Here is an 18,064-nt window from a genome sequence, read left to right as displayed (position 1 = left end):
TAATTTTAACACCTGTACAAGAGTTTAGCCTGTCATTTTTTTACCTATTAAGGGCAGAAAAGAAACAGAATCAGGCCAGTCCCTTCATAAAATACTTGTTTGTGCAACCAGAGAGAAGAAATGTGTATTTCAGGAAATTAAGGATGTAGTAACATTCTTCTCCTATTTCTGGTCAGCAGCTGTAAAGCCATAGTGTATCCTCGGTATTTATAGCTCTGTTCTCCAAATAATGATCATCTTGCTTACTCTGTGAGCTTCTTCAGTATACGAAAATACTGGGCAACAGTCCTTGTTAAAATTTCTGCAAGGTTCTGCTTTCTTACCAATAGCCATACCCACAATATTATGTTCTTTTGTTGTAGCAGCACCAACAGATGCATCTCCACCAAATCCAGTCTCACCAGTAGACATTTATCATTGTCAATACTGATCTCTGGTGTTTTCCCTATCTTGGCCACGTGAAGTCCCTAAAGGCTGTGAAGTTTGTTGGTAACAGAAGCAACCCTGGAAACTCCTGTGAAATACTTGCTAGCCAAAATCTCCTTTTTGCAGGAGTGATCATTGGCAAAACAAATTAAAAAAAACAGCCCTCAAAAACCAAAACCTTGCACTGAGTTTCTATGGTGGGATCACTTCAACAAGGTTTAATCCATGTCACCGATACCAATTTGATAAACCAGCACAGAGGACAATACTGAATATGCATCAAAGGCTATGTCCAAGCGGACAGATAAAGAACATCTTATCATGAAGAATATTTGAATAAAATGACTAATGCTAGGCAAAAAAAAAATGCTTCAGAAAAGTAAAGGTAAATAAAAGCATCAGGTTTTGTTTCTGAAACCATTTATCGAGTGTCACAACAGTGGAATAAATTGGACATGGAGAAAAACAGTAAGATGGTATGATGCCACTAGTCTCTCACTCAGGACCCATCACAGAACTATTATTCTGAACCACTGTCCTGATTCTTCTTTTTTTCCCCTGTAATTCTTTCCTCCCACCTTGGAATTTGTGAACCATAATCACTGAGGCACTAAGGAGTAAGAGGATGATGGAGGAATGTGGTTCTGGATATCAATTAGCACCTCCCTCTCTTGATGGCCAGTGTTCTCCATTGTTTCCTTCATCAAGCCATCTGTTTGCTCATCTACACTGCATTTCTCACTTCTCAGTCAACTGTAGTCTTTCCCCAGTGCTTTTTATTCCCATCTTTCTGCTAAGATTTCTTCCTCTTTCTGTTCATCGCCTATTTCTAGACAAAGATTATATTAACGATCTCAGCACAACACGGAAAGGCAGAATCTCCTGGACTCTTCATCTCCCAACCAATTCTCTGTAACTGAGCAAGTAATTTAATGTCTGTCTTAATTTTCACATTAGTAAAAATTAATGATGCCATTACAAGGATGCGTGGTTCATCCTTTCTAAAGTGATTAGAAAAGCCTGCTGAATTAGCTAATTGATTGCAATGTCACCATCAGACTGGCACGTGGGCAGGATATCAGCATTCCTATCGCTTTTAATAACAGATCAGGAAGTTGTGGACAGCCTGGAACAAACACCATCACGAAAAGCAAATCGGTACTTGGGTTGTATGTGAATGAGGATGGAAGCAATGACACCAGGATAATGCAGCCTGGTTTAACAGTGCATGTTCACAGTGGGTATTTTACTGCTAGAATAAGCATGGAAAAATATATCCTCACGTTACACATGCTCTATATTCTATCACCTCCTGATAAGACATCAGGTAATGGCACTGGGAGGCTCTAACGCAGCATCAGCTATGCCCGGGAGCACAAACCCCTGCGTACAAAGCACCTTTGAAACCCAAGAGGAAGCAATTTCTGTATATAAGCACCTGGCATATTTCCTGCAAGTGCTTTAGGCAAACTGTACAGAGTAAATTTCCTCTTGTTTAACAAAACTAAGCTTATATATTCACTGAAGGGATGAGTCTTCATTCCTGTTTGGAATACTGCTTTGAAATGGTGCTAACTACAGAAATTCAAAGCCAAGTAGGAATTTCCTTACGTGTAAGAGTTTGGATTCAGAGCCCATTTCAAGGACTAACACAAAATTACCTAAGTAAGTAAATGGCTTAGAATTGCTTGGTGCTCTTTCATTCCCTCTTCCCACAAACCAGCATGAACAGCATTCATCACTTATTCATTATGCTCAACTAGCATTAAGGCTAATTTTAGTCTACCAGTACGGCTGCAAATTTTTTAGTGGGGGTTAAGCATCACATCCTGTATGTTGGGGAACAGTTGGGTTTTCTAAGGCAGTATCTAAATATGGATACTGCCCGTATCTATATGAATCTGAAAGTTGCGGGGTTTGTAGGTTTTCTAAATTCACGCACAGCGCCTCATTAGGTATCCTGTGACAACAACCCACTGATGAAGGCCATGAAACCCAGTGAGCCCAAGAAAACAGCAGTGGTTTTTGGTCTTACAAATATCAAAACCCCTTAGTTGGTTTGACTGCATTTTAGATCAGTGATTTCCAGATTCCATGTGTATTTGGATTTTGCTGTTACGTAAGAAAGGTCATTAAAAATGTCTATTACTGCTCAACCACGTATTTTTCATCAGAAAACAAAGTCAAGTGGGACACGAAGAATACGTAACTGCAATTGCGTTTACATGAATATGAATTTAATCCTCCACATCCTACCACATCTCAAGTCACGTATGTGGATGATCACAAACCTGGATTATCAAACCTGGTATCCAAATGTACAACCCAGATGTGCCTGCTCCACTTACGAAAGCCCACGGGATCCTCTTCTCCAGCCTCCTGGGGAGTTGCAGTGCAGACAGTAATGACCCTTTACTGTGGTTCAGGGCCACAGAACCAACCAGGAGACATGGTCAGGCCTGCTGTGGTGGGACACTGGGGAGCACACATTCAGGCATCTTCACCTCGACTGGAGATGTAATAATCATCTTGCACAAACCCTAAAATGGAGCACATATCAAGTCACGTATGGATTCTTGTCACCGTGTTAGAGAAGCGGCATCTTATTTTTCCGAACAGTTCTCTCAAGATATTAATACAGGTTGTGCCAGTAAATTGAATTAGTTTGATGTGAGAGTGTGTGGCTAACACAGGGAACGCACTGTCAATTTATAACCATGATAAAATACCTGTACTACATTGACAGTTACTCTCTTTCTTTTGTCTTAATCAATAAGGTAGGCGGCACGGTAAATAATGCAACTTCCCAGGAGCTGCAAAGCGTTCCAGTATTGAATCACTCCCCATTACAGGATAACTGTGGGTGTTTTACATCCATTATTAAGAATGTTCTTATTTCCATTATTAATCCTTAAAACTGCAAGTGAAGTTGCAAACTGCACCTGCGTCATCAGATCTCACAGATACTGCTTAAAGTTCCAGCATTGGCAAACATTTTCTAATAATTACAATTATTCAGCTGGAGGGATCTTTCCTTTTTTGGCTTTTCTGAATGTACAGTAGAGTTGACTTAGCAGGGAACCTCAGACATAGGGAACAGAAGGTGCTCTCTGGTTTTTATTCACTTACTCTAGAACTACTTCTTTAAGGGCACAAACAGGGGCACCACTGCTTTGAACTTCACAAACAGCACCCAACGGCTCTAAATTCAGGATTCTACTCCGCAAGTACATTTCATAATACACAGATATTGACAGCGAGGTTGCTTTTTATTGGCAATGCTCTTAGGACTGAAATTCATGACAAGGTTGCAAGAGGTGTAGGGAAAGCTCGCTGTAGCTTCTGGGCAGCAGGGACCAGGAACCCAAAGACGCAAGTAAATCTCCCTGTTCCTAAAACATGCCTGCTCTGCTGTATTTCTATTGGGTTTTAATAAGGATATTATTGCAGACCCAGCATTTAAAGCATGTTTAAGGATAAATGGTGAACTTCTGACTGTATTAATGAAGCATGCTATGACAACTGGATGAGCTTAATCAAAAAAGTTCCATTACAAAACACCACCCTAGTAGCCCATCCCAGCAGGATAAATGTTTTCTCTTTCATTCCACAAAGAATTGCCTGACTCAAAGCCTTGGGTGATATGGTTTAGTGTGAAGTGTCCCTGCCCATGGCAGGGGCTTGGAACTAGATGATCTTAAGGTCCTTTCCAACCCTAACTATTCTATGATTTGACTTGTAACATCTACAGATATCAATTATTACCCTTCTGAGGGAAGTGATTCTCAGAAATCATGCGTATGAGCACTCTCAGAAAAACCCCAGGGGATTTTGCTCGTTGCCCCTAGGAATCAAAGAATTGAAAGAACAAATTACAGGTGAGAGTGATTCCGATGATAAATTGAAGGAAAGCCTGGCAATGCCACAAATTGAGAATAACACTGAAGATCTGACCATGGATAAAATTTGCTGATGATACTCTGAAAGGAAAATGCTTTATTTGTATCACCAGGAAACACACACTATTGAACTCACACAGCACCATCATTAAAAATGGCTTCAGACTTGCTGCTGCCTCAAATGCTTCCAGTGGGGGCCCACTAAGAGACTATGCTGACATTTGGCACCAGAGACAGAAGAAACTTTGTCTTCACTGCATGATAACCTTTTTGATAAGCAAAATCAGTAGCACTGGTAATTGATCAGAATGCTCGATTCAGGAAATCCATACTCACCTAGAGGGTAAAAAACTTACGGCAGCTTTTCCCTGTGCCTGCTGGCAATCCACAGCCCACCACAGAGCTGCACCCTACCTGCAGTCAAAACTGATTGTGAAGTTTTCTGCTTTGCACCCATTAACAGTTTTACAATTAGATGGTGACCCAGTTCCTGCTGCTAGTAACAGACATTCAGATCTCCAACACCACCGTACTTATCATGTTGTTTATGTTAAAGACAAGGCAGTCACTGCCTTTTTCAGAGGCAAAGCAGTGCTTCATTTGAAGATTAAAAGACAAAGGCATGGCTGAAGTAACTTGCTCTGAACGTGGGCCGATACCTTCCTGGCTCCCTCCTAACAACAGCAGCAGAGACAACTTTGTCAACACTGGAACTAGTGACAAAGCAGAACCTGCTGCAGAGGTATAAGCAGGACTGGCTGCGTGACACTATGGAAATTTCACAGACCCAATAAAATTCATAAACTCCTGCTTTTTAAGTGGTAAATCTTTACGTATCAGCAGAATGCAAAATACTGATGCTGATACGTAGCAGCTGGTTTCAGTTGACAATACTCTACCTTTGAGGTCTGAGCCTCCTCCACCAGGAGTTGACAATCTGGGACAGAGTTGTATCAGCTCCAATATGGGTTGAACTTAGCTGCATTGGCTCAATTTTTTTCCTAAGGAAACTGATCTTGTAAACAATATATCTGAACTTCATTTCTCTTCAGAATCATGTAACTTACACGGCCACTCATGAAGATGGATACTTGTGACTCATTCTGGATTCAATATACTATAAATTCATTTAATTCATATAAAATCACAAGACCTGACTTTACGCACTTGAAAATAAAACTTCTGTGAAGCAGCTTTGAGCAGCTAACACTAGATTGTTTCATACAAGCTTTTATTTGAGAGACTTAAAACATGTAGATCTCTGTACAGCCATTTTCAGTAGTAAGAGTTGGAGGCCGTTGAGGTCATTTTGAAAGCTATTGCTGTCACGAGACTTGAGTGCAAAAAGACTCTTCAAATCTTTGAAAGCCTGTGCTATAGACATTAACTTGTCAAAAATCGCCAAACTACTCAGGAGTCCAACAATAAGACCAAGCTTGGCAAGATCAACCCTGGCAAGTTGATCAATGTTTTTCTGTATGTGATGAAAGTGAAGTACGTTTTAGATAACTATTCATCCTGCTCTACAGTCAAACGTTCATTCAGTTTGTACTATTAGGAAAGTGCTTATGTGAGCTCCTGTCTCACTATGGATTTCCATCTCATCTTCAGAGGCCAATTAATTTAGTATCTATATAATGCTGATAACATCATTGTACTCTCAGGGAGTTCATTACGCTAAGAGAACCACTGCAGCACTTTTGTTACTGCCATTCTCTTCTACATTCTCTCTTCTGCACTGAGTACTTCAAAAACGTGGCAGTGAACGTGAAGCCTTGTGCCTCTACATTCATAATGATGGGCAGATGTCTGTAACCAGGTCAGTCACACCTAACAGTTTTAAAAAGAACTTTGTCAAAAATTCAGTGTAGTTACTGCTCTCTGGACGCTGTATGACACTCTTTTCACTGCAACAGGTACATCATGCTCTAAGTACCAGTCAAGGTATTCACTCCTTATAATTTTTGTTATTTATTTTACCTTCACTTACTGGACTTCTTTCTGTAGTGCTCAGGAAGCCCTACTGAAAACAGTATTGTCAGCCTTATTTAATTCCCTTATTCTAAAAATGACGTTGCTCTTGCAGTTCATCAGTGTTCTGTAGTCTTTGGGAACTGAGAAATGATACACGATCCATTTATTTCTGCCCTTACATGGAGAATGACCCAATGTCATTTTTTCTCCATTTCAGGTTTCATTTCTAAAATTATATTCTATGATCCCACTTATGAAAGGAGGAAAACTACAAGGCTTCTGCTAGCAGAACTTTCCAGTAACAGGTTTCATTCCACACAGGGCTGTAACTTGAAAAACATGGTACACCCTCATACATATACATATACATATATATATACGCACAACATATGTCCATATACATACTCTGCATTTACCATTGCATTAAAATACCGAGCACTGCTTCCTTCTGAGCACTGACAACTTTTAAGTTGCAATCTATCTCTGTAGCCTTTTTCTCTTCATTCCTGGTGAAAGTGACTCTTCTTTTTATATAGTCACCGATTATCCCTCCTTCCTAGCTGACCCAGCGATACGCTTATTGTGCTTTTCAGGATATACATGCAGCCAGGGCCAGCCACCATGTAGGGTCCATCCCCCAGAGATCTCAGCATGGCCGGCCTGGTGATGACAACCCTGTAGTCCACTTCTTCAAGAACATTGTAAGTCTTCTCTCTTCTTGTTATGCACTAAAATGAACTATATTCTTTAGGATCCATCACTAACCAAATACTCCCCAGCCATTAACCATTATTTTAGTCTTGTGAATTGTGCCTTTAAGCTCATCAGGCTGTTCTAACACAAAAAAATATTTTTTACCTGGAAACACAAACAATACTGAAAAGCTACAAGGCAGTGGGTGAACGCTCTCCGGCATAATCAAATTTCAACCACCATTACCATTATACAGCTTCACCATTAACAGGTTTTGTCCCTTTGTCTTCAGCACTGGCTGCATTAAGAAATGCTTTCTGTTTAAAAATAATAGGCAAAAATCCAGTGTATTCTAAGCAAAGCCTAGGACAGCAGAGGAGCTTCTCAGTGCAATTACTTAGCACTTAATCCTGCTAACTCACAGATAATAATTCAAAAGGCTCAATGATTCCCTACATTTATTTTTCCTTGGTTTTACAACATTTCTGTGTTGGTTTTTAGGTCTCACCCCGTACACCTCCCCCAATGCAAGCAAAGGTAAGCATTTTAAGGGGCTCATGCAATGTCCAAGGTCTTTAGTGGGCTAATGTATACCAATTCAGCTGATAGACTAATTAGTTTTCTTTGATGGTACTAAGGAAAAATCTGGAATTATTATTGGGAATATTTAAAGCAAGGGACTAAGACAGAAAAGCCATGGTTCTCTTCCTCGTGCACTTCCTGACTTGCTACAAGACAAACCAAAGTCACTCTCAGTGAGTTTCATTTTGTTTATGCTGTGGTTGCTTTATAATAAACTAGTAATAGGTAATGCTCTCAAACAAGCCTCACCCACCAGGAACTGTCCCTCTATTTACTAAGCTCAGCTGGCCTCTAAAGTACGTAACACTGACAAACCATGGCTAGTCAGTTCTTGTAATTATAACAAAGAATATTACCTTTTGTGTTTCATGGAATGACTGTACAGATTGTTGTTTTCAGCTCTTGCCTCTTTATATGGCCAGCACTTCATTATTTTTACTGCATTTTCATCATCTGTGTACGGTACACCCAGATGGTATGTTCCATAGTGATCATCATGTCATTGTTTCTATTTCTTGCATGTGCAGGGAAGAGGATTATCCCTCACCAGATTTAGCTGGGTAGGTGACAAACATGCTTTCAGTAACAGCCATTTTATTTACCAGGCCAAAGCATATCTTGCTCCATTGCCTCAAGCTGCTGCAGCAACGTGATAATTTTGTTTTGTCTCAATTTCGCTATTTTGCTTCTTCCCGTTCCACTTTCCTTCCTCCTCCCACAGCACTTTTATGATGGTAATTTTGTTGCTTGCTCTTACCCAGCAACTTGACAGCCTTGCAGCGATAATTTCTTTTGCTTTAGCACAAAGGGAGCAAAATCCACTGCATGGCAAAGCTCTACTCCCTTAAAGACTCCTGGAAGACTTATCATCTGCTGCATTTTAATTTTCCTGGGAAGGACAAAAATGGGAGGGGAGGCTAGGATGAGATGGGCGCTTATTCCACAGATGGAATTGCTCTTACACAGTAAAGTCAGCAAATCTAACACTGTCACTAATTCAAGTACTTTGTTCCACCTTTCCTTGCAACCACTTCCAGTAAGAAAGGATCAGCCTGAACAGTTATTAGACAAGTTCTTCCCACAGTTATCTCACAACTAATGACATTCTACTTCTCTACCACAGGTTTGATTTTATATGGGATGGACATATAAATTACCTGCATTTTCAGACAAAACATTAAAGCCTTCAAGCCATTAAGCATTCCTTTCATTATCAGAAGTGCACAAATTAGTTGACGTGCTTATTACCTTAGAACTTGCGAAACTGAAACATTTTAAGTTTTGTCATGCAGGGTAACCTTCTGAGTATCCTTTTTCGATTACTGTCTTTTACAGATTGGTGCTTCCCTCAGATTTGAGTATATTCAAATAATTTCCTAATATTTTCCTTCAACCTTGCTCATTATATCGAAGATTACTTTGATCTAACATTAGATTTCTTGTTTAATTCATTTCAGTGATCAAAAAATATTACAGTGTACATAGGGTAACTGGAATGCAATAATTTGCAATATACATGAAAATCTTTCTTTGCAGGGTGGTGAAGGACACAAGCCAGGATATGGAGGAAGCGGAAAATTCTATGAGCATAAGTCTGCTCACAAGGGACATAAGGGATCCTATCATGAGGGCCAGGGCACTCTTTCCAGAATCTTTAAACTGGTAAAGTACAATTGAACTTACACTGAAGTACCAAACCAGGCCAAACCTTTCCAGATCCTGCCATGTTTGAAACCACCACATTTCCTTAAAGCTTCTGAAAGAACCAGATTTGCTTGGATAAATCAGACGGTTATCTCATGGGTCTAGTAACTATTTACATGATAGGAAAAAAGGTAAAAGTACACAATCAGTTACCATCAGGAAAGAAGGCAAGTCCACAAAGCCCCACAAAGACCTGTGCAAGGATCTGCGTTGTTACTCAGCTCCCAAATGACCTGGAACACAGATGAATGAAGTGACACAGCTTGCTGCTGCTGTTAGATTATTCAGAATAGTGAAAATGAAAGCAAATTGATAAGCTGCAGAATGGTAGTATGTTGGACACGTATTTGGTTGAGATGCAGTTTCAACTTGAACAGTCTCTGGTTGTTCCCACCCTAGTTGGGAGAACTCCTGTAATATGGCATTACAATGAGTTTTGACACCACATATGCAAGTTAGAAAACTGTCATGCAAAAAATAAACATTTGGCCAGTTCAGTTCAAGATTTTGAGTCATGGCACAGCCCCACCAGCACAGCTAATAAATCAAAAGACCAGGGAATTCAGTCATTTCAGCTTGGACCATCTTTGCTGTAAAAATGCTCTAGGGCTTTTCTCAGTTGCAGATACATGAATTGTCACAAGTTTGAGGTTTTTTTCTAGTTTGATGCTTTCTTATTGCTTGTAAAAATAGGCCAGGTTTCAGCTCTCTTTTCTAGTTTTTTTTCCTGTATTTGCATCCAACCTTTCCATACAAGACTCACGCCGATATAATCGCATTGACAATTTACCCTAATAAATATTACAGAATAAAATCATTACATTTCAATTTTTTCAGATGTGAGACTCTCATAACTCATATGCAGGGTCTGGAGGGTTTGGTTTTGGTGGGGTTTTTTATCAAGTATACACACAGTTCATGGGTACCCTTAAAAAAATAAACTTCCAAGATGCCTAAGCAAGTAAGTTGCTTTCATTAGGAAGGCCTGAATAAAAACATGCACCTACAAATAACTCATGAGAGACTGTCCAGCCCTGTATGAGACATTTAGTAAATTAATCCTAAGTGAAAGTATGCAAAACCCAATTATCTCTTTGAAGTGAAAATCCTAGCAATATTTAGCAATACACCAGAGGCCACTGCAAGCCATTTTCATTAGGTAATATTCAATATTTTTTCCTACTACAGATTCATGGGTGTTTTTAACTTATAGTCCCAAATACACAATACTTTTCAATTAACTCTGTTATTCCCTCCACAGGGAGGCTCTGGGTCCCGACCTGGATCCCGGTCTGGTTCACCAGTTGCTAGGCGCTGAAGCTCTAAGATGCCATCCAAGGATCATGTACTCTGCTTCATAATGTAACTGCCTTAAAATTAATAACTGCAACAATTACCTAGATAGATGCAATCCGTTACTTAATGCCAGTTAGGTTCTGCATGCAGTAGATGATTATACAAACTTTTATTGGCAATCCCTGACCAACAGTTGAATGAAAGGAACACAAAGAGTAGCTTTACTAGATGTTTTCCTTATTTTATGTGAAGTAACAAGATCTCTGACTACTCATTCTTCTCCAGGATGCCCTAACTGTATGCTGGACTTCATTTATTTCTCCCAAGCACCTAATTTGAGCTCAAGTCTTCTGATTTCATTTTAGTGAACATCAGAATTACAAATAAAGAGTTAATGTCTTGAATATTGAGCACTGCTGTTAATGAATTTCTGAGACACTGCTGTTACAAAAATCCACCATGTGCAGAAGTTGTAAGGACTGTTTATCCAAACACTTTTTTTGATTTGGTTTTTGTTGTGTTTTAATCTTCCTTCTCTCACTCACAGAATAATTTATTTTTATAACAGGATTAGGCAGTCATGGAAAGGTTTACCAAACATTGGGAGTTCAAGGTATGTGAAGTGTGGGAGGGGGCAGATGTTGCAGAATCAATAAGATGCGGAGCAACAGTAATAAGGAAATTCTTTCCATACCATGAATTGCTCATTGCATCCAAACCATTAGAATTAAGAGCAGATGAGGGAGAGAAAGAGGATTTCAAATTTGAGTTAGACTAATGTTAAGAAATAAGGGATATTCCCAGAGAAGAAACATCTAAGATTGCGCAAGTGACCACTGGACGTCGCTGGTGCTTCAGACAAATGCTGCTGTAACAGCATAAACTTTGCAGCACAATAAATAAGTAAACATATAAACAAGTAGGTCTAATTTCTGAAAGAGAGCCCTTCAGTATTGGTATCTCAGATAGTCCTGCACATCTCACGTTAGAATCTCGTATCTTTCTCAGCAGTGTCATGTTTGCCTGGCTTACCTTTTGGCTGTGAACATCTGGATGCCTGTTAAGGGCAGTGCACCAAAGCAAACTCATAGTAAACTACTGTGAACATTTAACTGTGGTATTGTAGTTGCCTTATAGAAATAAATTATAGCTGAGTTAGATTTAGATATTACTTGTTCACAACTTACTAAAATGAATGTGTGGCAATGGTATTTCCAACCACACTTAGGGAAATAAAAGGCTCTTCTGAATTGCACTGTTTTATTACTTAAACTTCTCACTTCTTCAAGCTGTCATCTAAGTGTCTGATTAATTATTTTATTTTTTTTAGTTTTAGCCTATGCATTGTAGACTACATTTAACGCTTCCCAGGTTGAAACTGCATTCCTAATAGGTGCCCAGTAAAAGTTACCTATGAATGCGTACATTAATTACATTTCACATCTAAATCTATTGTAGGTTTAAATCAGTGTCCATTAATATGAAGCAATGGAAGACAAGAGGATAGAAAATACATAGAGACTAAAGAAAACAAAACCACCAAAATTATTAAGCATACACAGACTTATTACATCTTCTATTACCTACATTGGTTGCTATGTGTATTTTTCTATTGTAGCTTCATCCAGATGTATACTCTACAATGCAATAGTTGATTTAATTTGAATACGTATTGTTCTTATAGGAACACAGCTTTTAAAAATATTCATTATTGAAATAAAGTAATCAACTTGAAATGAAACTTGGACGAGTTCTGTCTTCTGTAACAGGGGAGATCACATATATGAAATTCTGCAGTGTTTTGGGGTTTTTTATCCTCCATTGATGAAGTTCTGTAGCTGTTTTTTGTTGTTGGTTTTTTTTTTTTCCTCAATTTATGAATGATTTTCAGATACTAGAAAAGAACACTTTGGGACCCACAACCCAGTTGCCTGCACACAGACGGCTAGTGACATTACTGGTGACTTAGCACGGCCCACAACACTGACAACTGACACAGGATTTATGGGAGGCCAGTGTCTGTGGAGTGGCAGCTAAAAACCAAACAAGGCATAAAATGCCTACGGTATACCAATCCCACCCTTTATAAACAAGTATAGCATGAAGCATCTTCATAGAACAGGGTATGTAAAAATCAAGTTGTTTTTTAAAGCAGCCATCAAAAATAGGAAAGAATACTTAAGATGAAAATATTGAGAAATACATCTTTCTAAATACCACACTATAGAAGTACAGAACTTATCCAAGGCTTTTCCATGCCTTTATCATTCTGCTTTCCCTCAGTCATCTTTTCCAGAGGCTGGAATCGGCTTTTTAGGATTTACTTCCTATAGAAGAAAAGGTATGGTACTTTAAAGCATAATTTTACCAACATGCGTGTCTTAAAAGAGATTAAAACTTAGACTGAAATTTATTCTTATAATTACTCACCAGTGCTTTCACTGAAAAGCTGCTGAAAAGCAGCAGTTTAAATGGCTACTGGATTTGTAAGCAAAGGATCTTTCCTGAATGCACAACCGTTACTGGGAGTATGTCATTTCTTGTGAAGGAACAGACATAAACCAAAAGAAATGCTTGAGCAGACACAAGCCAAAAAGCCTGAGGCTAGAGTAAGTCTACTACTGCATCAAACCAGAAAGAGGAGAGGCATTCCTATGCATGATTCACTTACCCACTATACCACATGACTCTTCAAACATGCCTTAGCATAGGTCTTTCTGCACCTACTTCAACATTGCTTTTGAAAATATCAACATATTGGTTACAGTGTCTGTATTTGTACTGAACCATCAACAGATTAATACTGCTTTGAAAAACTCTTACCAAGATTGAAATCTCTCTGTCAGGATTCTCAAGAGTGAATTACTGATGTTCATGGGGTAGGAGGATGCAGGGAAGCAAACCAAACACCATGTTACAAAGAAGTTTTTTAAAAAAATCTATTTACTGTAACTGACAGGATGCCCAAGTGCTGGAGAATCAAACTGAACGAGAGAAACATGTTAGCTGACTCCATAACTCACACTGCTTACTTAATACTTCCAAGACCTAAACCACACACTTGTTGCCTCCAACCAAGATATAGTACTTTGAGAAGTGACCATTTGAAAACAGCATCTTTTTACTCATGAGATCTGCTTTTAGCACATAGTCAGCCACTACCAGCTTTTACCTGCTGGCAAAACAATTGCTGATAGAACAGACTGAGTGCTTTCAAGGATTCAGGAATCACAGTCCCATTACAAAGGAAGACTTCCATCTGCATATGACCAGTTGGAAATAATCTTCTGTCAACCTCCTGAAAGTGTCATCCCCTACGCAGCAAATCAACTGCAACAAACTTTGCTGTGCATTTATACAGTATTTTCTAAAAGAACAGGGAAAAGCTTTTATACATGGTCCATGCAACACATTTACTGTATTATTACAGATAAACAGGGTGCTATGCCATGGGGCCAGTATGTGCTCAAGACAACTGTGAAATATTGCAAAATGTAAAATATTCAATTCTTAAGCTGCTAAAACACTAACAGGCTGTCTGGAAGGAAAGGGACTGCTGGAAGTTGAGAGACGCACTTCTGGTGAATGGAATTTTTAGGATTTTGTAGAATCCAGAATCAAATGCTAAAAAACAATACACGAAACAGAATTTGGAAAAAAGTAGTATTATTTATCATGGGTTTGAATTAAATATTACACATAACAAAAGTGTTATTTCCATGTCACCAACTATATTACTTATATACATATGCCAAAAAGTTAACAAAAGAATTAAGAGACGCCTTATCAAAACCAACAGTGATTTCTTGCTTCAGCAATCTGAAATAAGTGGTTTATATCATAGACAAAGTATAGACAATATTTACAGCAAAGGGCTTTTTGGATCTGAGAACAATTATCTTTCATAAGGTAAATTAAAATCCAGCTCCGTATTATAGTACAACAAATCCACCACTGATATAGAAGTACTTGTGGCAAACTGAAAACATGAACTTCCTGCAACTGGGATTAGTATTTACAAAATATACTGATCAGCCACACAGAGGCTCATATAAATTTAAATATATATATACATATACAAGCACACATATATATATATCTCTATATATATGTAACATATAAATAAAATTCAAAAGAACAAGGTAAAAATAAGAGAAGAGCTTCTGTCTTTGGAATGTCTAAAAGATGACTATGTTTTTTACTCCAGTGTTTCTTTGTTATGAATATACTTAACAAGTGGCACCTTTCAAAGCATGACTTAAGTCAGCTAGGTAGGTTTGCTGAAACAATGACTTATACAACAACAAAGTAACATATTTCTAAATTTCACAAAGAAATTAATGAGGAATTTACAGATTTAAAATTATAACTGTTTACGGCACCAGGGAATATTGTATAACACAGGTGACCTGGTGTGCATCTAACTTTCTCACTGCTAACACTAAACTGTATGTTTATTTCCCCGATTTAGTATATGGCTGTGTTTTCCACAGATACTGAGATATGTACCATTACAGCAAACAAAAAGAGAAGAGGCTTTCATTGGAACATCTTCTAGTTTGGATTCTCTTTAAATAAGTATTGCCGAGTTTTATGCTCAGACTTTTCACATGAATACTAACAACTAACTGCCTTTGCGGTTGGAATGGAAATGCACATGCTCCCTTCTCGAGAGCTGAACTCAAGAAAAGCCGTAAGTTCATGGCATTTTATTTTCTTCAACAAATTCTCAAAACATACTAAAAAAAAAGCCAACAAAAAACTTAAACCAGAAGTACAGCATTTTCTTGTGCCTAAAAAAAAAAAAACCCAAACACAAACCATCCTATTTTATACTGCATGCATTTTCTCTGTAACACTTTGTCTCCAACCTCAATTATTTCTTCAAGCACATAAAAAATAAGAAAGCTGACCAACAGTTTCATGGTATTCCCACAAAGTTGTTCTTCACCTCCTTTAAAAAAGGGAGTAATTCTATTCTGATATGAAGTTCCAGTTTATTTTTCAAATAGATATACTGGCTGTGAATTAGAAGATGAAACTGTATACAGTATTACCTGAGTTCACTGATTCACAGACGACTTAGCACAGATTAAATGATGTTTTCCCGGTATTCATCTACAAGCTTAAAAAAAAGAATGATTCTTTAAAGTATTTTTTTTTTGTAAATAATTACAAAAACCTAATATATTATTCTATTGTTAACATTTTCAATGTTTGAAGCTTTAACTGTAAAATCCGCCTTTGACTTTTCTGAAAACTTGTTCAGAGAAATTTGAGTCCCAGAAACGTTTTTAGCTGTCAAATTTTAAGGTGTCATCGAAAAACATTGCCTATACTCTGCCATTCATTTGAAGATTCTGGTACCACCTCTTCTAAATTCAGAGCACGACTAATATCTTCTCCTTCTTGTTCTGGATGACTAGCAGGCTCTTGTACAGGACCTACCAAAGTACAAGATGAAAAGACAAGTCGGTTTGATTCGATGTATAGTATAAGAATATTACAAATACAGCACTTGGGAACAAAGGAATCATGCTGGGAAAGGTGTTCTACAACTACTTCAGATTCTATAAATTCATTAGAGGCTCTCTGAAAAATAATTTAAAACCCCTTAATATAATTGGCTGTTTTTCTATAATAGTGTCTGAACTTTGTATTTCTGCACTACAGAACTCCACATATAAAACAACAAACCATAAGCAGTAACCAATCTCTATTTCAACCTGCTTTTGGGTTGCATGTGCCACTATCAGCTTACCAATTCTGGTCTCTGGCTATTAATGCCCAGTTCCTCAGTAACTTACAGGAAGTGTTTTGTGCTTTCCTAGGAAAGCACATGGCTTTCTGAATTCACCATTACTATCATTGTGCTACATACCAGTGTAACCATGAGCCCGTTTCATATGTAGTTTCATATTGCTTTTCTGTGTAAATCCCATTGCACAGTAATCACATTTATAAGGCCTCTCTCCTGTGTGCTTTTTCATGTGGACCTGAAGAGCACTCTTCTGGTTAAAAGCCTTTTCACATAGCGTACACTGAAATGGCCGCTCCCCTGATAAGAAAGAAAAACTGCTTTAATGATTTCTCATTTCAACATAAAAATACAGTTCAGAATTCAGTAAAAACTATCAAGATGACCTAGAAATTAAGTAGACATGATCCTTCTCCTTGATACTTTTTCAAAGTACTATGGCTTCATACTGTCAGCAAGACAACCCAAATTAAGTGTCAGAATATTTATGTAAATCCTAAACCACTGATATGGTTATCTTTCCTACCCAATTTATTATCCAAGTCAATTATTTAATAGATGAGCAAAAAAAAATCAGTTTACCAGTTTGACTTTTCTGTACTCAATGGAACCATCACCTTTTTACATAATTTAGAATAATGTAAATAAAGCCATATTATAGAATTAACAAAGCTGATGCTTGTAAGAAACCAGAAAGTCAAATGTGTTAAAAAAAGTTCCGGTATTTCTACATGGGACCTACTATGCCAATAGCTACTAGTGATTCCCACACCTTACCACAGCAGGCATATTACTCCAAACCTGTCAAGCACACTGTTTTTAAACAGAAATTCAAGAACATATTCATTATAAAAATATTTAAAAGATCTACTTGGCAAAACCAGACCTTTGCTTTAACACTCAACACCACAACCTCTGACATCAACAGAAGACACATTGGTATATGTCATTAAGGACTTCTAAAAGCACTTTCAGAACTTACAAATACACTGTAGTTCCCATGTTAAATCCAGCTTCTCAGAAAAAGGCCCTTAGAAGCACAAAAGTGTTCTTTCTATTTTTGTTAACAATGATTTCACAAGTTTGAAGTGAAATCTAATTTTCCTCAGTTACTTCTGACTTCAGGTTTTCCTGTTAAGATGAACAGCCTTTCTGCTGTTGTGTAATGGATTACCACGTGTCTTTCCGGTAGAACTGGAAGCACCTACTTCCATCTAATTTTGGCAATACTTCTCCAAACTGCTCTTCACTGATAAACCCAAATGTACAAGATATTTAAAGCTATTCAGAAAAATAACGTGTTTTCCTTCTGGCCGCTGAGTCAGTAGGTACTGCCCATTAGAAGTCATTCAAAAGGTTTAATCAGGAAAGAAATCACAAGTACTTTCTCCTACACAAGGATCATACCTTCAGGAAAGCACATCAGCTTAGGTTTACATTAGCCTTTCCAATCATAGTTTATGTAAGAGCACCGCTCCAAAAACATCTGTACAGCACATTTTCACTCTTTCGGTCTTAAGAGACTTTTAGAAGAACATTCTCTTCTGGAAGAATAACTATCATGTGGATTGACTTTCTGTTTCAACAACATCAGGCAACAGTAATACAATCCTTGCTAAATCCAGTTTTATAACAGTTTTTGGGCATCTGTCCTTAAGATACAGAAGGTGAATGCAGTTGGACCATCCTATGTACAGCTTTCAGCTTATAGCAGGGCAGAAGCTGCAACCTG

General features: G+C 38.0%; 2 protein-coding genes across 12 annotated transcripts in view; one reads left to right on the top strand and one right to left on the bottom strand.

Moving 5' to 3' along the window:
- Positions 1–12,315, top strand: part of MBP (myelin basic protein) — a 110,892-nt gene extending 98,577 nt beyond the window's left edge. Inside the window, exons 5-9 of one of the 2 annotated variants that reach the window (XM_061448934.1) lie at positions 6,893–7,000; positions 7,494–7,529; positions 8,102–8,134; positions 9,111–9,236; positions 10,540–12,315. In XM_061448934.1, the coding sequence (XP_061304918.1) occupies positions 6,893–7,000; positions 7,494–7,529; positions 8,102–8,134; positions 9,111–9,236; positions 10,540–10,596 (360 nt within the window). In that variant the 3' untranslated portion in view covers positions 10,597–12,315. The remainder of the gene's footprint in view (positions 1–6,892; positions 7,001–7,493; positions 7,530–8,101; positions 8,135–9,110; positions 9,237–10,539) is intronic. The other variant, XM_061448935.1, reaches the window with a different exon arrangement.
- Positions 12,316–14,223: 1,908 nt separating this feature from the next.
- The window catches only part of ZNF236 (zinc finger protein 236), a 74,118-nt gene continuing 70,277 nt past the window's right edge, over positions 14,224–18,064 (bottom strand). For all 10 annotated transcript variants that reach the window (XM_061448931.1, XM_061448925.1, XM_061448924.1 and 7 more), the window contains 2 exons: positions 16,456–16,632; positions 14,224–16,018 (listed from right to left, as the gene is read on the bottom strand). In XM_061448931.1, coding sequence (XP_061304915.1) covers positions 15,891–16,018; positions 16,456–16,632 — 305 coding nt within the window. In that variant the 3' untranslated portion in view covers positions 14,224–15,890. The remainder of the gene's footprint in view (positions 16,019–16,455; positions 16,633–18,064) is intronic.

This window comes from Pezoporus flaviventris, unplaced genomic scaffold, assembly GCF_033815535.1.
Source record: "Pezoporus flaviventris isolate CSIRO_AGI_PZ_B2104156 unplaced genomic scaffold, CSIRO_AGI_Pfla_v1 ptg000007l, whole genome shotgun sequence".
Lineage (NCBI taxonomy): Eukaryota > Metazoa > Chordata > Aves > Psittaciformes > Psittacidae > Pezoporus > Pezoporus flaviventris.
This window is presented reverse-complemented; position numbering and strand designations above follow the sequence as displayed.